Source organism: Pithys albifrons, chromosome Z, assembly GCF_047495875.1.
Source record: "Pithys albifrons albifrons isolate INPA30051 chromosome Z, PitAlb_v1, whole genome shotgun sequence".
NCBI lineage: Eukaryota > Metazoa > Chordata > Aves > Passeriformes > Thamnophilidae > Pithys > Pithys albifrons.
The window spans coordinates 22988863-23012450 of NC_092497.1; the positions used below are offsets into that span (position 1 = coordinate 22988863).

Consider the following 23588-nt stretch of genomic DNA (forward strand, 5'->3'; position numbering starts at 1 on the left):
TTCCTGACCCATTGTTACTATTTCTCTCTGCACTCAGTAAAGGATGAAGATTCTCTTCTTGCTGATGTATTCGTAAAAACATTTTTAGTTGTCTTTTCCAGCAGTAGTCAGACAAAATTCTAGTTGGGCTTTGGCCCTTATAATTTTCTCTTTGCACAGCCTCACAATATTCTTGTAGTCCTGCCAAGTTGCCTGCCCCTTCTTTCACAGGTTATACACTCTTGCTCACCCTGAGGTCCAGCCAAACCTTTCTGTTGAGCCATGCTGGCCTTCTTGCTCACTTTCAGCACATGGGGATACCTGATCCTGCAGCTTTTTAGGATTTCCTTCTTGAACAATGTTCTGCCTTCCTGGACTCCTTTGGTCTGCAAGGACTGATCTCTGAAAGGACACTCAACTGGTTTGCTAAACAGGCCCTACTCTGCCCTCTGAAAGTCCAAGCTCACAGATGTGCTGACCACTCTCCTGCAAGAAGCAAAACCTCATTTTGTGATCCCTCTACCCAAGACAGCCTCTGACCATCATATCACTGACCAGTCTTTCTCCGTTCACAAACAGCAGGTCGTCAGTGAAAGCTCAGACAACTCCTCAAGCTGTTGAAAATCTGTGGACAGATATGGTTTATCTTGGCTGTTCATGTTCACATAACACCACAGCACTCATAAAAGACTCAGGAGTTTACAGTTCTGGTAATTTCATTTATGAATTGAGATGTGATGTGTGATAGTCGAAGTCAGTCCCTCAAAAGTTGCTGCTACCACGAAGAACTTTTGTGAGATGAAAGGTCTTCATGGATCAGTAAGAAAAATTCTACAGTAAGTTACTTGTAGCACACCTCTAATTTGAGCTGACCTTAAAAAAGCCCAAAAAGGCAAGTTTATTAAAATTTGCTCTCAAGATTTTACATACTTTCATTGAAAAAAAAGATAATGTTCTGGGTAGCTCAAATTGCAGCAGCTCATGAATTGTTTCCACTAAGAGCCCTTTGTTTCAAGTAATTTATATAACATCCACATCTACACTATAAGAAGCAAACCCTCACAGTCCACAATAACTTTGAAGGCAGAATACAGAAAGACCATATCAAGAGATAAAACATTACTTTTCAGTTAGCCTAGCCACACTATTTTCAAGATGATATTCTTTAAAGAAAGCCACAACACAGTCACTGGATGTTGCATTTACTCAATTTCAAAATTAAGTCAAAATCATTCAAGAAGTTATTCCGTCTTTTCAAACAATCCTCAGTTAGTAATGCTTGAGTGACTTCTAGTTGAGGAAATATCCAATTACATATTACATAAGTCAGTACACCAAAAATTAAAGTTCAGTAAAACTGATGAAAGAAGCCTAAATTTATTAACTGAAGCAGTTCATATGTAGTATTAATGTATAATACAAATAAACCTCTTTGTGTACCTGTTTACACTGAGAAGTTCACACACAAATGTAACACTTTCACAGTTACTTCAAGACATCTTAAATAAATTCAATTTAAAAACACTTTTATGGTAGCATTTCATGTGTCACACGCAATCACTTCCACTCAAATACTTGCATGAGTGACAATTTCTTCTCTGCCCCCAATATAATGTTACATCAAATCCATACTGGTCACCTTGAACATTTTCAAATAGAACTGAGCAGCATGTGTAACTAAAGCCTAAGCCAGCTAAAATAAAACTACAGAATCAAGATTCTTCTAAAGAACGCATGTCTTCTGTTAAAAATATTCCAAGGAAAGCTATCTACCACACTTAGCAGAACTTGTCTGTATCTCAAAAAGAGCTGTGAAGAACAAGTCAGCCCCAACTAGGTCAGGCTTGCTCTCTGGTACAGGCTAAGCAGAGGCTCGAGTCAGAGCAGCCAACTGTGTATCATGCAAGAAGTTACAGGTTGGGAAGGATGAACAATTTCAAGTTTGGTAGGAGCAAGAAACCTCACCTTTTATTCTGTTATACATATTTCCAAATTTATCAGGTTGTCTGAAGAAAGAGTAAATACCCTGCCTCAGTACCTATGTACATAGGTAGGCACTGAACCCTGTTTCACAAATGCTGAACTACTTTAAAGCTTAGTGTTCTTTCAGGTACTATTCAAGTCATTAAACTTGCTGAATCTGAAGCTGCATTTAACAACACTTACCTGAAATTTAAATAACACGAGAAAACTACAAGGAAGTGACATTATGAGGAAGTGGTTACCTTAACTACTTCCTCTTGAAGAAAAGTGCAAGTGTACTAAATTATTTGTTTATACATTCTTGGCTCTACCTAAGGGTATGTAGTAGCAAAACAAAGTCACAATGAAAACCATAGCCACAGATAATGGTGAGGTTCAGAGCTCTCACAGGTAACCATACTTTCTAGCATGGCAAAAATATCCCCATATCTGTGGAACAACACTGTTCACTTCCACAGTCCGGTTCTCCTGATTTACCTCTATTCCAGTAAGATAAGTGATGATATACAGTTTTGATCCATTAGACATGCTTTTTGTAGCTCTGTACTGACATGAAGAGGGTCCATGACCTGCTTTCTCCAATTGGTGGTGGCTATGAGAAGGGCAGAAGATTCTGGTGCACATACCAGACAGATAAAATTGTTAGCAGAGTCGCATGTCCAGCAGAAAAAGAGACATCACTAAGTCATTGCAACCTTCTCTAAATTTAAACAGCACTACACCCGTATTTCACAGGTTTGTGAATGAGTAATCTTCAAAAATAGAGGCATTGGTGACAGTTCCATGTAGAAGATACAATAAGAATTGAAAATCTAATTATGGAAGGTTTATATCACATTGTACTGTCTACTCTTCTGAGTAAGAGTTATAATTAGTGTACACCAGTTGTACATTATGATAGTGAATATTTTAAGGCCACTACCTTAATCTGGAAGCATGACTTCTACATAAAAGTACATAGCTGGACTGACATTACACCACACTACTTCTTTAAGAAGTTTTTTTCAATTTAGTTTGACTTCTTGAGGAGCAACCAATCTCTAAAGGCAGATTATGTCCTCAAGTACACACAAACCACTTTCACCTCAGCATCACTACAGTGTGTCCATAAATAATTTACCATGAAAAGTCCCACCAGCCCCTGCTCCCCAGACAGAAAATGAGTTGCTAAACTTTGCCATAGCCTCCCCACTCCGCAACACTGTTCTCCATTCTGAGACTTCAGTTACGCTGCCTTCTGATAACAAAGAAGGAAGCTAATAAATAACAGGGGAAATATTTTTTATATGGTGTATTTACATTAAGTTTGAACGCCACCTTTAGATTAATGAATTCTTTAGATATTAAAGAGTAGCACCATTTATTTCTAATAGAGAGGGCTATTCTAATAACTGGAGATGGATTTTGGAATATTTCATGGGAAAGTATTTCTAAACCACTCAGAACTTTTCTAACACTAATTACCTACTATAACATCGTTATAATTATTATATGAACTGCAATGCATATTTTATCAGGGAAGAATTTTAAATTGTGACAATTTCACTAAAGGGAATTTCAAGACACTCTTGTAACAAGTCCATTCCACTACTTGCAAATGTATCAAGTTTCAAAAACACTGTAACAGCACAAGTTCACTGAACCAGTTATCCAGTCTAGGATAAAGCCTTGTATTTTTCTGTCATCACCAAGTTAAATGAAGTCCCCTCTTCAGAGAGCAGAACTGACTACAACATCCAGGTCATGGAAAAAAGACAGTAAACTACAACCTTAAATTGCAGCTGCAGTAAAATTAAGCCACATCCAGGACACCAGCAGCCACTAACTGTCTCGAAAGCCAGTCCAGTCCTTCATAAAGTCCTGTACCACTTTGGGCATCACAACCCTGAATATACCAGCTACGGCCACAGCAGAGTTTGTGGAGACTCAGCAGTTCTGTGATTTCTTCCACTGAAAGTGCACCTGCTACATCCTGCAAAAGAATCAGATACAAACACTCAATTGTTCTGTAATATATTTGAAGCTATTTTAACTGATGGCTTAGATTGAAGCTACATATCCCGTAACAGCTTTCCAAACACAAACCCCAAATCAAACAGTTAAGCATTTACTACCTGTTACCATAAAACAAAACCTCACTGTGCAATCTACTAAGTATTCTGGCAACACTTTATTTTACCAGCATTACATGTAAGGAAGACATCTACATTTTATGCTTCCCACATTACTATTCCCTGTCCACAGCAGACAGTTCAGAAAGTTGGAATTTTATACACAAGCTGAGGAAAAGAGTAAAAACAAATCATAAGTACCTGTTTATTAGCAAAGATCAACAGCAAGGCATCGCGCAATTCCTTCTCTGTTAGTAACTTTGCAAGTTCACTGTATGCTTCACTGACCCTGTCTCTGTGACTGCTATCAACAACAAACACCACCGCTATGAAAGAAAGGGAGAAATGTTTTATGCATATTCAAATATAAACTCTAAAATTAGCTTTCAGCTTACACAATTCCTTTTTTTCTACCAGCTTTCTACACAGAGTTTCTCAGCACTGCACAACTTCAGTTTCAGATCCAGGAGGACTCAGAAATTCCTTGCATACCTCTAAACTTTTAACAAAAATCTAGAATTTATCCTAAAACAAGGAGAAAATGCCTAAAGTTTCTTCCTAGTCTAATATAAATGTTGTGATATTTTAACTACTCAGGTCTAAAACCAGATCTACTATATGTGGATTAAGTATCTCAGTTTAAACCATTTCTTGATCCATTTATACTCCATCAACTCCCACATGACTGTTCCAATCTCCCTTAATGGGCTGTAATATCCACAGGTTCAGCCAAATCAGCACAGCCTCCTTCAACTACAGAATACACAAGTCAGAGAAGACTGCCATGGACCCAATATAGCAGCAGTAGATTTTACTATCCACTAGAGAGAGTAATCAAAATGCCAGGAAGACTGGAAAGCCAGGGAGGCAGAGCTAGAGAACAGAATTTGAACTCAATGTTTTTGCAATGGAAAAAACCTCCAGCACCAGAGCAAACAAAGCCTACTGCATGGTATGTACCCAGGTAACTGTGTAGCTTTCTCTCCAACGTACAACTCCTCAAGTCAGGCAGGATTCCCAGACACTTAACACAGCATATCTTAAGAGTATAATAGAAACCCTGAAATATAATTTTTGGGAGTTTGAAAAGATGAGTAATTTAAAATGTTGAAGTTTGCATTTAAGGCTGAAACAATGCACAAGGTGGAGCACACAAACTTGTGTTTGTAATTCTTAAGTATTTCAGATAACTGTGAATTAATCAATGAAAATTAATCCCTTTCTGAACTGGAAAAAACCTATGCAGGATTTACAGAAGGACAGCATGAATTGTAAGTTAGCACCATTTAGATCAATGGTTTTAGAACCAGTAGTCTAGTGTACAATCAGATACTATAATGCAATACCATGTCAGAAGTTACAGAACTTTGTGGAATTTTTTAAGTTGCTAAATAAAGGCTCCTGAAATCCGAGTATTTTCAGGTGCTATTTAAATTTCACCTGGCAAGTACTGCTTCTTGCTATGCAGACTTTGGAACACTGCACCTTGTCTGTTGTCAACTAGAACCAATTTAACAGAGGTTCTAATTTTGTTTGGCTCCATGAACTGTCTGATGGATTTATAGAGAATGCACCTTTATCATGCAGCAGAAAATATGACCAACAGGATTAAAATTCCTTAGCTCATGAATACAGCAGCTGTACTTTGCATTAGATGAACAATTTTCTGCTGTTATAAATTATTTCTATTAATAATCTCTCTGGCTCTGAAATACAAGCTAGAAGAGAAAATGCTTTTTAAAACTTTCATCAGTATTACCTTGTGTATTGAGATAATAGTGTTTCCACAAGGGCCTCAATTTGTGCTTTCCTCCTACATCCCAAATAGTAAACTTCAAATTCTTGTATTCTACTGTTTCAACATTAAAACCTGAAATAAAAATATTAGAAGTTTTACAGTCCTGCTCTGTGTAAATATAAAATAACCAAAATCTGCAGATAAATCAAACATTTGGAAAAGCCATTATGTTTAAATTGTAGCTACTAACCTATTGTTGGAATTGGCTGCATGAATTCATCTTGCTTCAACTTAAACAAAATAGTTGTTTTGCCAGCTCCATCTAATCCTAGAGTCACAACCCGAATTTCCATTTTTGGTCCAATATGTACCCTGTTGTCCTGAAAGAAAGAGCATACACACATCAACAGAAAATTTAGGAAATTCAATCTAGAAAACCCTTGTGTTTAAAATACATATTCCATCACCATTTGTAAAATGATTAAATGGATGGACTCCAAAAATACAAGCCACAATCACCAATCACCTCCAGCAATAACAGAAATTATATCTCTGCAGTGAACCTGTAACTTCTGAGTTACCACATGTCTTTTAAAAAGTCAGCCAATTTCATGATATTATGTCTATACTTGAAAAAATTTCAAAGTCTTTCATCATTCTTCGCTGAAGCCACATGAGGAGTTGTTTGTGGCAATTAGTTGGAATTCTCTGACCAGAGAACTCCCTGGTTTTTTCCCAGTATTAATGCCTCCTTCTAGAGAATTATTTCCTTGCTGGAGGCTCCACAGCTGTCTCTCTTCACCTCAAGCCTCTTCCAAACCTTTACAACAGCAACATTATTAGCACCAAGCAGTAATCTGAAAGAGTGAAGAGAACCAAACAACCTCTGCCCCCTCCAGTCTTGCTCGGGTGCAAAGACTGAGAACCGACTTCCTATCTGTAGTTTACACCAACCTATCGCAAGTATTGAAGTGGCTGACAATAACAGTGTGATAAAGTGGCAAATAAATGGTAAAATAAACAATATAACACTAAGATTACTATGCAACCCTGAAACACGCTTTGAGGGACTTAGAATTGCTACCTTGATGAAACACCAGGGTTTCACTAATCAGAACCATGCAGCAGTACATTTGTTTTCTTGTAAAATACATGCAACACTGTGCCAGGCAAACCTGCACCTCCTCCACACAGCCTTTTCATTTCTTCTTACATTAGAAATACAGCTGAGTGCAAACAGCCTCTCCTGGTACAACACCAACATCTCACTAGCAGGACTGGACATATAAACATACATCTATATCACATGACTTGAGATACACACACAGAAGACCCATTATATAATACTGTCATCATGACAGGCAACTGTCATGGATGACACAGCACACTTTCAGAATAATCAAAGTCCTTATGCTATCACAACCTCTGAAGAGAGTAAAAATACCTTGAGAAGCTGCTTTCTAAAAAACCCTAAAAATGTAATTATGCAAATACCACACCACAAAAGTCAGCAACATCATGACTATAAGTGTAAGAGTCTGATTAAAGCTTCACCTCATCCAGTATGCTGCCTGAAATTAGGCAGAGATGGAGATGAAAGCAAGAAAAAGGGAAAGCTCACAGCGATAATTGTCCTAAATACCTTGCCTGCGGTAGCTCAGGTACTTACTAAGCCAACAGTACAGTTTCTGTAAGTAACAGATCCTGATTTATTTTTCACTAAGAATTTGTTTGCTGCTCAAAACCTAAATGAGCCCAAATAATCCTTAATCTCGAACTCCACAGGCTACCTATTTATTGTGAAAAAATGACTTTATATGAATCTGTGAAATAAACTTGTTTAAGTTCAGCAGTTTCGGTGCTACTACAGATGGCAAATGTTCCCAGAACAAAAGACTATCTGAATATTTGAGATTTGGAAAATAAAACACTGAGACTTATTTGCTTTTTAATAAATGTCCTCTAAGTTCTAGATATTTGAAGTCAGAGCTGAAGTCACAAAATTCAGTGACAACATTGCAACACAACATGTTGTCCAAAAGGGGTCACTTCTTTCTGGAGAAGTAACACCTGTGGGCATATTCTTGACAAACACATCAGAAGCAAAGGTGCAGAGAAAGAGAAAAGGCAAGACCTATTCAAAAGGCTCTAAAGAGTCTAAAAAGTGCCATGTCTCCAGCACCCTTTTCACACTGAAACCTCAGTTCTGATTTTGTCTGTAACTTTTGTCACAGGTTTCTGGAAGCAGCACCCTGTTAGGTGAGAGCTTGCTGACAGTGATCCAGTCTGGCAACCCTTTCACGGCTCCACCAAAAAGCACCTCTTTAGCTCCAATAGCCGGAAATCAGAGGCAGTACAACTTCAATCATCAGGGAAGGGAAGGAAGTGAATGACTATCAGCTGTAACCATCTTGTTGCCGTTTGCTTTCTCAGTATGTTTCACTCTCTCAAAATGAATCAAAATGTAACCTGTGACTGACACTAAATTTCCATTTTTTGCAGTAGTGGTTCTGTCACTTTAAGAAAAATCTTGCAAGAGGAGTTGCTATTCAGCAATGTATAGCACCTGCAAAATGAGTCCACGGTAACTGACTATTCATGATTACAGCTAGAAATTGTCATGAAAACAAGTCTTTTTTTTGTCAACTGTATCAGGACCTTTAACTGAAAATGTAATTTGAAAAAAACCTGACCAGTAAAATCCCTTTGTGTCCATATTTCTGACAGCTGCATAACTTGATAACATACTTAGAAAAAGGCAACCCATGACTTCTGTTCAAGTAAAACTCGGTTTCTTAAATCTCAGTACTGAAAGTACAGAAGAAAAACCTGTAACTGCGAACTCTTGTTTTTTATCCTTGTCCTCTGTCAAGAAATTTGCTGATGTGGCAAAAGCTCTCTCTCTAGATTTACTTAAAGACAGGATGAAGTGCTTCCCCTCTGACAGACAACTGATTCCTCAGATACTGTTGGTGTTGCTAAGGGTTAGAAGTTTCCCCTGACAGGTGAGTGCTCATTACTACCTCAGGCTCTGTTTCTCTAGTCATTTTCCCTCTCCCCAGTATGCACACACAAGCAGGTTCAGGATGACCAAATGTTATTCTTCTATGTAACACTCCACAGGCACTGCACTCATTTGACCAGGACAGAACAGCAATCTCTCTTCAAATAAGGATCACAATCCTAGATGAGGAGCCATTTCGTCGCCAACAAACTAAGCACATGAAGATATCTCAACCTTATTTGGTCTAAGTCCTCATAAATACACATGCAAAGAAAGTTCGAATAAAAACAACAGATGAACAACATTTGGGAAAAATTACTGTATCCTAACACATTTCTTGAAAGATTTTCAGCACCTTGTTCCAGAATTCTCCAAATTCTCCCTTCAAAGCTTTATATGTGACATTTCCCTTGATGGTTTAGAAGAGGAAATAGCGTTCTTCTTGCTTTTTTGTGTCATCAGTGAAACAAAAAGTATGGATGAGACTCATTCACTTTCAAAAGTGAAATGGACTTCTCCCTCCCCTCCTTAAACCTCCACAATCTTCACTGAATATGGAATGTTCCTCTGATCTGGTAATGCTTGAAACGCTTTTTTACATTTTATAAGGGATGCAGCCTTCGGTGCATGACAAATTCTGAGAGAGACCTTCCTAGTGATATTGTAACAGTTTAGTTTTTTATCTAAAGATTTTATTTCTGTCTGGTATCTGTTGCCAGTCACAGATCTTTTCAGTATAAGAAGCCTCACTGCAAGTCACAACAGTGGCCATCAGCACAACAGTATCATAAAAACACACTGTGCAGGAAGAGAGCGTTAAGCTTTATCACAAGTGAGAAAACAAAAAGTAGGAGACCAAAGTAATTATTTGCACCTTACTTTTTCATGGCTGGTGCTGTTTTTGTGAAAAATGGCATTTGCTTTGGCACCTTTGAAATTCAGGAATTAACCTTCAGAAGACTTCATAAAAATACGCACTTGTTACAGGAGAAAATCAAGTCTTCTGGGTCCCCCAAACCAAGACCTTTGTCAGACCTTCTGCAACAGCTCCTATCCATTCCTTCCAAATGCTCAGAAATTCACAGTCAAAATTTTCTGAGTCTGATTAATAGCCCCTAAAGGCAAAACCAGACATTCAAAATGGTCCTCTGACTCAGTAGTTGGTCATCTGTGAAATGGGAATGCTGCTTCATTCATGGAATAATGTGGCTTTAGAGAGGAAATCGCCCTGACTCTACCAACTCTGGACTCCGCTGAGTAGGAAAGATAGGCAAAAGTTAAAATGTTGCAGTTACGTGGACATTTTATATTACTGAAGTTACAGAGTACCTTACTTGGAAGAAATTTAAATTCTGATATCAACAAGGACTTCTACCATGAAAGTATCCATTTTCTTACAGTAAAAGTTTCAACAGCAACAGTTAAACCCTTAGTTCTATCTCAACAACAGTAGGTCCTACTCCTCTTTTACCCATTCAAACACAAAACCCCATAAATCAACATACTTCTTCCTTGAGTTTCAAACTCACTCACATTCCTATGTGAAAAGTATCACAGATAATAAATAACATATAGGAACACCAGATAAAAGTACCATTATCAAACTCGAAATGATTTCATTCCTTTCAATGAATGTGATACTGGAATTATACTGAAACAATAAAAACTAAACCTATTTAGAAGATGAACAATGTCTAAACTAACAGTGAATACAAAACAAGTATAAAACAAGTGATTGTTTAATGAACTGAAAGAAAGACATTATTTTTAATATTATAAACACTGAATGCTGTAAGAGTAGCATTGCATATAAAATAGGTGTGCACTTTTCAGGAGACAATCAGGGAAATTTCCAAAGAAAGATGTTTGTAGAACTCACAAATGCTATTCAACATACTAAAAAGAAAACAGCTAAGGTTCAAACAAAGCTACTGGTGTGGTCAAAGTCAAATGAATGTTTCTCACCCAATTATATCAGCACAGTGGTTTGGTTGCCCATCATGTGCTAATACACTGTGGCTGTAACTGACACTGAACAGCCCAAACTTGCTGCAACACATACAGCATCATAATGAACACATAATATTCCTGCTTTCTTTTAAATTATATCTGGGACTTCATGAAGTGGATAGTTGTACTTCCATGAGATTAGGAGTACCTTTGTAAAAGTGACAGGTATGCTTGCATCCAGTTGTACATGATCTGCAAGTTCTGTAAATTGCTGCTGCTGTTTCTGTAATGTCTCCAGCAATCTTGTAATTTCCTGTTTGGCCAACACTACTCTGCAGTCATCCTAAATAGACAAAAAACCCAAAAGCGTGCCTTTGCTTTAGTAATTTACTTAAAAAACACAAGTACAATATAGATACAACTGTGAGAAATAAAGCATTTTAAATAGAAATACTCAAACCCCATCACATTTACAAAATATTTATTTAAAATTGCAATACAAATGTGAATACCTTAGCATTCTTCCTTAACTCTAATAGATATTGCATAACTCTGCAGTTTAAAAAAACTTTTTCTTAAACCTCTCTTAGCCATGTAGGAATAAGGACATCAACTGTAAGAGACAATAATGTAATATATAAAGAATATTTACATCATTCATCTATCATGGCAGCAGCTAGAATAGAACAATTGCTTTGCAGCATACAGCAACACAGTTAACAGGAAAATATCAACATCCACCCATTAATGATCAGAACATTTGGACAGTTAAATCTGACTAAGCAAAATGACTTAGACACTAACTCTAGACATATCTGAAAAAAGAGTACAAGTAACACATTAATGAAATAGTTTCTCACACTCAGTTGACTGCTGACTACACATACTATTTACTTCTTGCCATCATTAAATTAAAGTGAAGAATGGACCAGTCAGATACTCTCATACTGTCACTTTCTTCACATATTTCAGATGTTGAATTACCCATGTTAAAAATACTATTAAAAGTTATTTAATTCTAACAGATTTTTTTCTACCAGTCATGTATGAGGACTACCTTCAAACACCTACACTGGTAATCACAACTGTAAAATCCTTCCAATAAATCCTGTAGGGGTTTTTTTTGCTTCAGTTTGGTCTCATCTTCCCATTAACCTCACAAGTATCAGAAATTATTCCATAACAGGATTGTGCCGCAGGGCTTAAAGCAACTGGAGGACTATGCTTCTGTACTGATTATCATTGTCTAACAGCCCCTTGTAATGAATATTTAAATCTCATGTTATACCATGACTTTTAACTTTGTAGAGAAATAACATTGAGTCCTATCTAACCTCTTCTTTTTGTAGTCTAAACTTAATTTGTAGTTCCACATATCCTGCCATATGCCACAGCTCCATTGTCGACCTACCTGTTGTAAAGTCTTTTCACAGTGAAGACAAGCTGTTGAAACCTGTGACAAGAGGATGGTCATGTCTTCTTGCTGTTGCCTAAGCCAAATCAACTTCTCTCTCACGTGAGCATCAACAACACTAAGAGCCATTTCCTCCTGACGACAGAGGGTTTCATGAAGGTCAGAAAAATAGGCTCGGACACATGAGCGAGCATTCTCTGCAGTTCCTGGTACCTACAGGTGTTGCAGTAAGGAGATGCAGAAGATTAAAGACACTAGTTGATTCCAGAAATACATTTTTAATTTTATTCCAGGTTTTAACTTATGTTCATATCTGCTTGGTTACATCACAGTTCAAGTCCCACACAGGGCTGATAAGACTTTCTGTATAATACCAAGATCCTTCAAGAAGTTACTCCTATAATCAAGTAGCTTATTTGTATGTATACACACCTTCCTAAAAATGACCGAGGATAAAAGCCTCAGTTGTATCAGAGCACCTGAGAACACATGTCATCCATCACAGTATTTCAGTACTAGCTAGCAGTTATACAACCTTCCCCACTGCCTCCCTATTTCCATGCAGCCTAAAAACATTGTAACACACTACAGGTTCCCTTCTATCTGCAGAGTAAGCCTCAATACTGATTTGCTAGGTGTAAGAACTTAAGGTTTTGTCCTATAAAACTTACACTTCATTTGCAAAGACATTCCATCTCTTGGTTATTACAAAAAACTAAATATTCTGTACATTTGGGGAAATAAAACAAAAAAGCATACATGTTCAGTATGGGCCATTCCAACTCCATCTTCAACTATTTGTTCTCCTCCTTCTATATGCTGAACAATTCCAACCAATTTTCTGGAATAATCTGAGATTTCTTCTGTGAAAGTTCTTATACAGTGAGCCATATCTAAAATGGATGCACGAATCTGGTTTGCTTCTGGTTCCAAGACAGAATGCTATTAATTAAAAGCCACATATGAAAGATCAATCATAAGTATCTTCCTTAATCATATTTGTTATTTTACAACGTATTTATGTGCATGCATGTCAGCATAGACTTACAAATATATTTAGGCAAGACAAGTAACAATTTAAAATACAGTGAGAAGTTACAGATTATGCTGAAACTAATTCAGGCATCTAGTAATTACACAAATAAACAAAAAATTGCCTGCTTATCATAATTAATTATTAAAAAAAAAAGAAAGGTGATTACATTGCACCAGTGATGTGGAGTTTGTCCTATATATATATAAAATACATACTCTCACACACACATATATATATATATAAAATACATATAAATAAATAACTCATTGAGATCTCAGAAATAATATTTTTTTTTGCTTGTAATTTTACCATGGCAACTATCAGAAATGAAGGACAAATGAAAGAACAGTATGAAGACATATCAAGAGTTTACCCTCCTTTCTTGACAACCTTTTGTACTTTAATTAGATAGGCAATTATGCAAGCCACCCCACAACATTAGTAGAAATTAATTACTACGAGTACCTTATGACCTTGATGCTTCCCATATTCTTTGCAGACACAACACATGAGAGGACTCGCCTGACAGCCCTCTTCTAAACAAACAAACTCAATAGCATGCACTTGGTGTTGAGAGCACATTGTCTTCTCATGAGGCTTGTCAGCAAGAGGCACACGCCTGTGTTTTGCAAGTGTCTTAGTAGAATGGGTAAGCTGGGAACAGTCTGCACACAGATGAGTGGCACAAACAGTGCAATACACGGATGCAACGTGGGCTTCATCTTCATCGCAACGAATGATACTCTAACAACAACAAAACAAAGGCAAAACTGAAGTTGGTAACAATTAATCCCAGTAACTGAGATAAAATGAAAAGACTTGTCAACAATATAAGCTTTACTTTAAACACTAATAAATCTTTGGACTACTTTGAAACTTATTTTTTAAAAGTTTATTGAAAACTTCAAGTCTGAAATGTTCAGCAATTTTCTAAATTCAAACTTTAGTGCAAGTTAGAAAGGTTTGGAGAAGAAAATAAATCTGGCTCCACTGATGTCTTCCAAGACAGTCATTACAGAACAAAGAATAAGTTAAAGACACACAAAACACCGATGGACAAAACAGGCACTTAGGAAAGTTATCTGTTTCTAGAATGGCACTCCGAAACACTTTTTGCACACTGGTTGCTATTAGTGAATCTATAAAAGCAGCTAGTTTTGGTAATGAAATACTACTACATGATGTAGTGATACCAAACGACTATTAGAGGCAACTGCTGAGAAGAAGAGTTAAAGTCTTTATGAAGAATTTCTAAGAATTTTTAGAAAATGTGCTGATATCAATATAACTAAAATATTCAAATGAATAACCTTTACTAAAAAGCAAATAAAAAGGGGAAAATAGTATGCAAGCTTGTTAATACCTGTTTATTTTCTGCTTTAGTCAAGTACAAATTTGCATATTATAGGTGAAATTATATTTGGCAAAGAACTGATTTTTAATCTTTTTTCTACCTAGAACTACCTTCCAGCAAATGTAACAGGCTCTTTTTCCTTTTTTTTTTAAACTCAGTACCTCTCCAGACAGACCCATGGCTTCTTCTGCTGTCCCACACTGCCCAGCAGGTCCATTCTGCAACCGTTCCAAGAGTTCCAACAAAGCAAAATTCTTTTTCAATCCCCAGACACCAGAATCTCCTATTTTTAAGGAAGAGTTAAATGAAGGAGAGAAAGAAAAACGTGAAGCAAATACTATTTTAAGAAATTGTACAGAATATAGTTGAGATTCTGACAAATATAAGAGCACATTAACCATATAAACCATAGTGAGATACAATCAGTAACTTTCTGTATGCTCACTCCACCCTCTTCCTTCAATCATGAAGTTATTTAATATTTACGCCAATTTTACCCACTTAAAAGATGTCAAGATTAATAAAAACATACAAAAAAATGTGAAAACACACAAAACTGTATAAAACAGTAATTTTGTAATTTTGGTTTTGTAATTCAAGTATTTCTTTCATGCTTTGTTTAGCCTGGAGAAGAGGAGGCTCAAGGGAGACCTTATCACTATCTACAACTACATGAAAGAATGTTGTAGCCAGGTGGGGTTTGGTCTCTTCTCTCAGGCAACCAGCAGTAGGACAAGAGGGCATGGGCTTAAGCTCTGCCAGGGGAGGTTTAGGTTGGATATGAGGAAGAAGTTATTTACAGAGGGAGTGGTCAGATATTGGAATGGCCTGCCCAGGGAGGTGGTGGATTCTCCAACCCTGGAGGTTTTTAAAGTGAGACTGGACGTGGCACTAAGTGCCATGATCTAGTAATCATAGGGAAGTTGGATTTAGGGTTGGACTTGATGATCTCAGAGGTCACTTCCAACCCAACTGATTCTGTGATTTGTGCAAAGGTAACCATCTAGGAATAGGAGGCAAACTTTTAGCAAACTTCTGCTATTCACTGTTAAAAAACTCCTGAAAAACCACATAGTCCTGTTCTTTATTAAAAAGCATGTAACTGCTTTATTTAGTTTGCACTTTGCTTCAAGCATGGTCTGGAAAACACAATTTTAGGAAAAAAAAAAGAGACAGATCAATAAAAGTTCAGCTGCCTCTCATAATCCAGATGCAAAGACCAACAGAGTATCAGCTGGAACCTGACGTTGGTTCCAAATAATGTCTAAACTCTCAACATTTTCAGTCCTCATGCAGATGTCTGTCAGATAGAGGGTATCTGAGAGAACTCACAGAAACTGTACCCCGTGTGTTTTCCCAGAAAGCCCAGACTACCTGAATTGTCTGGGTGTCCCATGTTGCTTCCTAACTGATAAATTATGCTGACCTGTGGCATGTCCCCTGCATCCTTCTGGAATTTAGTGTCATCCCACTGATCCTACACAGACGTTAAGTCTTACTTCTTCAATATGGAGATTTATCAAACACACCAGAGATTTTGACGTATCATTAGAGTGAAAGTGCAGATCCAAATGAACAGAGAGACAACTACAAGTTGTAGGCAGTTATGAGAAATAGCATCCAACTGGCATCCACACTGTATACCTCACAGTTTATGTGGCTTCCAGTTTTACTCCATGAAACTTTCTTTTCTAATAAATTTTCCCGAAAATTTAACCCATGGATCATAATATTCTTGTTTGAATTTGGCCACTGAGAAGTTACATGTCTCACAGATTAAAGGAAAAGTTCAGAGAACAGAAAAATGGATGATTCTCTTGTCCTACAGCTATAAATGGGAGCATATATAAGCTATTTTCCCCTCCAACACCTTCAACGAGCAAAAAATAACACTGATGACCTGTTTAAAAAAATATGCTTACAAGTAAAACCATCCATCCTAGCACATCTCCTGCTTCCAGAAATGGGTCTATTAAAGTACTGGTTAGTAACTTTGAAGTAAGGTCTAAAGCAAGGTGCTCTCAAGAGTGTGTTTTTAAAGTCAGTCATCTCTGCAGTTACCAGTTTCGCGGTGGGAGCCTTCTCCGGTATACATAGTATTACCAACACCCAACAGTGTACTTCCCAAAATAAACAGGAAACAAACAAACAAACAAAAATGTGTTTTAACTTTTGTTTGCCACAGATCCTGAAGGAGTTTACAGAAGGTATATTCTGGCCCTCCACAACTACACTAAGCACCAGCAGAGTCATCAGCCTTGACATATTCTGACTTCTGAGCTCAGTCATTTAGCTCTAAGACTCCTAAAAAGATCACTTTTCTCTTTTTTTCCCCCCACAAGACAGAGCAAGGAAGAGTCACAACCTATTACAAGGTGAAGAAATACAGAATACTACATCCACTTTTAGAATCTAAACCAGTTTATCAACAAGAGTCTAGATTTGCTGACACTGTATCTAGTCAGCACTGTATCTCTCAAAACACAAAGCACTGAACAGTGGATAGATGGTTCCCTTATAGAGTGTTTAGAACAGCACCTTCCCACAGCAAACTGACTGTGCACAACCTTTAGCTACTACACCATGTGAAATACTCACATTAACAACACATCAAGATAATGACTGCTGATACTAATATGGACCTCGTCTCTTTAGATCAGCCACTAATCCAGACAGCCATTAATAACCTGGTATAAATGGATAAACCAAAAGGAGAAACCACCTTAAGGACTAGATTATATAGCTCTTAGCCTTTGAGCAAACATTGTCTTGGCCTTCAAGCAAACATTGCATAAGGCTGAGAGAGGAAGAAGCTGCTCAGCCATTACATAGTTTCTTAAAAAGTATTTTATTTCACAGGTTTTAATATGTTTATTAAAAACCCAAAGCACTAAGAAGTGCTTTTCTCACTTTACAATCTCATATCTGATTTTAATTATGTTAGTTCTGCTCCATGTCCACCAATGAAGCAAAAGTCAAAACAGAACTATTTATTGAAACGTAACCAACAAGATCAGAAACTGTAAGTCTATATAGCTATTCTGTTTTCTAGCTGGTAACGCAAAGCTGCCATGGGAAACACAGTTACACTGTCCTTACATTCTTTCTATTATGTATCACGAGACTTTGCTGTATACATACTAGCAACTGTATAACAAACAATTGGACACAGACGGAAAATCAGGGAAAGCTTTGCATACCAACTTCTAATCTACTAAAATAGAATTTACAGCCTGTAAGCATCCTATAAAACAGAATCACAGAATATGCTGAGTTGGAAGAGACCCACAAGGATAACTGAGGTCAGTTCTTAGTCCTGCATGGGTCCATCCCCAGTCACACTACGTACCCGAGAGTGTCATCCAAATGCTTCTTGAACTCCATCAGGCTTGGTACAGTGACCACTTCCCTGGGGAGCTTGTTCCAGTGCCCAACCACCCTTTGAGTGAAGACTCTTTCTCTAATATCCAACCTAAACATCCCCTGACACAGCTTCAAGAGTGTCTGCCCCTTCTCTTTCCCTCACAAGGAAGTTCTAACTGCAATGAGGTCTCCCCTCAGTCTCCTCTTCTCCAGGCAGAACAGACCAAGTGACCTTAGCTGCTCCTCACATGGCTTCCCCTCAAGGCCCTTCACCCTCTTCATTGCCCTCCTTTGGGCACTCTCTGACAGTTTAATACCTTTCTTATATTGTGGCACCCAAAACTGCACACAATATTCAAGGTGAGGCCACCCCAGTGCAGAGCAGAGTGGGACAATCCCCTCCCTCGGTGATGCTGTGCCTGATGCCCCCCCGGACACAGTTACCCCTCCTGGTTGCCAGGGCACTGCTGACTCAGATTCAACTTGCCATGCACCAGGACTCCCATGTGCCTTTCCATGGCACTGCTTTCCAGCCTCTCATTCCCCAGTCTGTACAAACATCCAGGTTTCCCCCAACCCAGGTGCAGAATCCAGCACTTTCCCCTGTTGAACTTCATATGGCTGGTGATTGCCCAGCCCTCTAATTTGTCCAGGTCTCCCTGCACGGCCTCCCTGCCTTCCAGGGAGTCACCCAATTTTGTGCCATCTGCAAACTTGCTCAGTATCACTTCTAGTCCTGTAAAGTCATTGATGAAGATGTTGAAGAGCACAGGGCCCAGATGGACCCCTGTGAAACCCCACTAGTGACAGGTCACCAGTCTGATGTCACCCCACTCACTGTTACCCTCTGTGCTTGACCTGTGAGCCAATTGCTCATCCACCATGTCATGTGTTTATCCAGCTGTGTGCTGGACAGTTTGTCCAGAAGGATCCTGTGAGAGATGGTATCAAAAGCCTTACTGAAATCCAAGAAGGTTACATCAACTGGCTTTCCTTGATCAGCTGGGCAGGTTACCTTGTCATAAACATATATTCTCATTCAGAAAGTCATTTTTCATTTCAGTGATATCTATCAAAGTTTACATATTTGCAAAAAAAGGCACTTTGCTTCTTTTTACTCTAAATCTGCTACAAAGTTATTATGTGCTTGACCTACACATTTTCAACACATCTGATCAAGTGTTTATTGTACATTTAAAACCACTAAAAGATAAACCCACTATAAAGTTGTAAAAATATCTTTAATCTCTTGAACTTAGCTCAAATTCAGCTTTGGTCACAACTGCAGAAGAGTTTAGTGATCTCATCCTTGTGCTTACAAAGGATGTTTGTGCCTCTTACAAAAATCACTACACATTCAGTCTCTTTTCAAAAGAAGAGTAAGATATGAATAGCAGGAAATGTGTCAGCCAGGAACATGATAGTGACAGAGAGAAGATACCAAGGCTGACTCCAGCCAACAATACAAATGTTAATTTCAAAAGTATGAAGCCTGTCTGCAAAAGGATTATAAATAATGCAAGGAAAAGGAGCAACTTTTGTGTACATGTCTGAACAGAATCCAGTTTTCTTGCACAGTATGTTGAAGTTTTATCACTCAAACACTAGCAAAGGAATGTATATATGTAAACAATACCAACGGGATGGAATCCAAGAAGGATGTCATCACCTGCATAGTTCTGCTGAACAAGTTTTAAAGACAGAAAATACTTTCAGCTCTGGAATAATGGTAGATGGAGAAACACTTCAAAGCTGTACCATAAGCACATCCTTCCTAAAAATTCCCACATCCATGAAACCACCAAACCAACAAAGTAAGAGAGAAAGCAGCTTCCAAGAAATTATTTGCCTCTTCTCCCAAATCAATATCATTTAAGAAAAAGGCTTTAAGACGAGACTCTTCTTCTACAAAGACCATTTATTGGATTTTCCTCTATATAATTTATGGCAACATAATCTTCAGAATACATGGCTTCAAAATTTTGAAAATGAAAAAAGCTTTTTCATTGCACCTTTTCAGTTAAAAAATTGTTAATCTAATTAAAGACAGCCATCAGACAGTTCAGATACCTTTAGCCTGTACGTATCTCATTTAAAATTCTCCATGAGAAGATTAATCACAGGCAACTTCATTAAAGCATTATCAACAAACCTACAAAAATCCATCTTTAGTCTTCTCTGCAAAGCAGCATAGTTTGGGCAGGCTTTGGTCCTACCTGTTCTTTACTAAATGTTTTCTCAAGATTTTATGAATTATTAGAATATTTTGATAAGCATGTAAACAAGTTAATTTTCAGCTGCAGACCAGAAATCCCAACTGACACTGTACTTCTAACTCTGTCTTCTCATACAGATACATACACAGAGAACAGACAGCCTTGTAAATCAAAACCAAGAGCCCAGTTCAGAAAAGCATAGCTACATATATCCATATACAGATCCCTGAGTATTGCTTTCAAAAAGTTACCAAGACTCCTTGGGAAAACTTGGATGAACATAGTATTAAATGTTTCAGTAATAAGCAAGCAAAGGTTAAATGACCAATTAAAAAAAATGATCCGCACTCACTGTTTATGGAACTGTGTTCAAAACAGGTAATCTTATCTTCTGATTTTACAGCTTTTCTTTCAATTGAAATTTCTTGGCAGTGATCCCATAATTTAGATGTAGATGCTGAGACTAGAGAACGTTATTTCGTTAAATTAATTAAATGGTAGAATGGCAACAGGTGAATATGTGCTTTCTCACATGCCATCATATGTAGGGGAGGGAAGGAAGAGAAGTTCCCTTAGGCCCAGAGCTGTCCTTTCCAGCTCCACTCCTGAACAATCAGAGCAAAGGGGAACTACAAGTGCAGCAAATTTAACCAACAGCAGTAACTACTAGGTGATTAGAGCAAGCTAGCAAAATGCATATACAACTCAAAGAGGGCCCATGTTGAGTTGCACTCCAAAGAACACCCCATTTTTACATCCTAGAAGCAGTAGTATTTCTCAAGACTGTTCTGGACATAGTAAGACTAAAAGTGGCTATGACACTCTCCTGCCTCTGATTACCAGGCAACATTTTTACTCACAGAAGCATTTTTATTTTCAAGTTGTTTTGCCATGATTTTCTACCTATTACTTTTCTGAGCAACCATTGGTCATAGCAGATTATCCTCTCCAGTATTAGACAGTAGGATGCAACTCTACTATCATAGATGAAAAAGGATCTTGACGCTTTTCTTCCCTCTTTCTAACTGTAGGAGATTTACAGGTCTAATAACCTCTCATTGTGTTTCATCAGAAGCTTCTTGGTACTAGTAAGATGAAAAAAAACCTGTAGGTGTTTTTGTAAAGCTTCATTTTAATCAAATGTGAAACACACAAAAGATTTATGATAAGACACTTTCAGATTCATGGGGGAAAATGTGCAATAAAAACTAAGAAGCAACAAGTTTCCCATCATAATAATAAAAAAAAAAAGCAGTGGTCTTGGACAGAAATGTTGCACAACAGCAGGACTCAGTCTTGTACTCTAACATCCTCCCCCTTAAAAGCCTAGCTTAAGAAATATTTTGCAGTTATACAGTCATAGATACATAAAACAAATCACTGCTCTTTTAATCACATCTACTGGACTGGCGATCATTCACGACACCCACACTTTACCACCTCCCTCTGCCCCAGAAACAAACCCCTCTTTCATATGAGATGGGTATTTCTTTTCCTGACTCCTATCTCCATGAAAACATCTTGCAGAGTGCCTTTGTATTCCTTGCAGTTTGGTCTACAGTCTAGCACATTCTGTCACTGCAAAGTAAAGCTTTATTCAAGCGAATTTGATACTTAAACATTTCTTTCATGGATTACCTGATTAGAGATACCTTTCTCTCAGAGTTCTTCTCCTTCCAACAGTTTTTTTTTTTCCCCTGGTGCTATTCAAGACTGCTGGAGCCAGTTCTACTAACAAGGTTTTCTTGTTACAAGTTCTTCTGCTGATCTGTGTTCTCTGCAGCCCTATGCTGACAAGGTAATTCTTATTCTGAAGAAATTATAAGCATGTGTCTTCTTTAGCCTAAAACAAACTTCTACTGTTGAAAAGAAGCTGGATCTTGTCCTTTCAAATATGTTTGCTGGCACTTTTACTGTTGATAGCCTGACACTACCAGTTACTGCGTGTAAAGAAGTAATTAACATTGTAAAAACAGGTTTGTTATCACTGATACTTCTCTCTGTATCACTTCATCATGACTACAGACAAATCTGTTTGTCAAAGAAACTACCTATTTAATTGCTTGGTTTTAGTGTACAGGACAATAGCAAACATACTCACTCAGGAACGCAGACACTAATTTAAAATAGAGTAGCCCTCTGTAAATACAGGTGTACAATAAGACTTAAGTTATAAAGCTTGCAAGCCCAGGTTCAAGAAGATACAGTTAAAATCTTTTAAAAATACATTACTAGTGCTTAACAGTCCTGTGAGGTTCTTTGGATGAAAAGGAATACTGCATATTCACTACTTGGAAATATCACTGAGTGAGGCTTTAAGAACCTATATCTAGCATTATCTTCTAGATCAACTTGGCTGACAGGTTTCAAGAACTGCAAACGTACATTTTCTTACCTAGTTCAGTAACTTGTCGATCAAAAGGACAACGAACTGCTCTGCCATGAAGGGGAAGCCGAGTAAGACAGTCATGGCAGACAGTGTGGCCACATAAAAGCAGCCGGGGAACTTTGTCACCTTGCAAAGAAAATACATCTTCACAGACTCCACACTCGAGAACCTGTAAGTTAAAAAAGACTGTATTTGGTTTTGAGCTGATAAAACAGCAAAACTTCATGCAGTAAGCCATAAGTCACACTTTATTTCACAGAAGTTCGTGCAATCACAGCACACAAGCCAAGTCTGGTGAGTCATTCATTTTTCTTTATGCACACAACTAACAATATTTTAAAAGTAAATAAATTATTAGAAACAAACAGAACATTTTAACTGCTCAGCGTCCCTTCTGATCACCACTAGCTCTTGACCACTTCATTACTGTACTGCCCCAAGGAAAGCCCCTGCTCAAGCGGCACAAGCAAGCAAGCAGAAACGTGCCCGCAGGAAAACGAAGCGCAGGGCAAAACCCTGACCAAGCAGAGTGTTGGAGAGTTTCCCTTCGCAGCTGATGCACATGAGGAGGCCAGTCACACCAGGTTAGACACTTAGGAAGCTACAAGCGGCAGCACCGAGGCACAAACAGCTGCAGGCCGGAACATCTTAAACCGTGAACGAAAAGCAAACCTGGATGGTCATTTCGGGGGAAGAAAAATAAAGAGAAAAAAAAGAAGAAACCCAACACCAGACAACCCTGAAGCCCCGCCGCGCCACGGGCCGCCTTCTGTGCGACAGACCCGCGCTCCCGCTGCGCCGCAGAGGCCGAGCCCGGCCCGGCCGAACAGAGCCCAGCCCGGGTCGGCCCCGCCGCCGCCTCACCTTCACCGCAGTGCCCGCCGGGCCGCGCCCGCCGCCACTGCTGGGCCCGCGCCCGCCGTCAGGCCCAACCCCGGCCGCGGCCCCGGCCCCGGCCTTGTTTACAGGCAGGGCCGCCATCTCGGGAGGGCGGAGCGGAGCCGCCCGCGGAACTACCGCTCCCGGCGTGCCGCGGGGCGGCCGAACTACC

General features: G+C 38.4%; 1 protein-coding gene across 2 annotated transcripts; it reads right to left on the reverse strand.

Annotated features, from left to right (window-relative positions):
* Window positions 1-1164: 1164 nt before the first annotated feature.
* Window positions 1165-23542, reverse strand: TRIM23 (tripartite motif containing 23). Of its 2 annotated transcripts, none has more exons than XM_071579912.1 (11): window positions 23402-23542; window positions 22544-22706; window positions 14731-14852; window positions 13681-13959; window positions 12939-13121; window positions 12177-12392; window positions 10974-11108; window positions 6062-6191; window positions 5833-5943; window positions 4275-4399; window positions 1165-3934 (listed from the first exon to the last, which is right to left on the reverse strand). In XM_071579912.1, exons 1-11 carry the CDS (start codon window positions 23516-23518, stop codon window positions 3755-3757), a joined length of 1761 nt encoding a protein of 586 aa, XP_071436013.1. In that variant the 5' UTR covers window positions 23519-23542; the 3' UTR covers window positions 1165-3754. The 2 variants fall into 2 exon arrangements, with proteins under 2 accessions (XP_071436013.1, XP_071436014.1); XM_071579913.1 differs by lacking the exon at window positions 23402-23542 and adding an exon at window positions 23210-23274.
* Window positions 23543-23588: the final 46 nt, after the last annotated feature.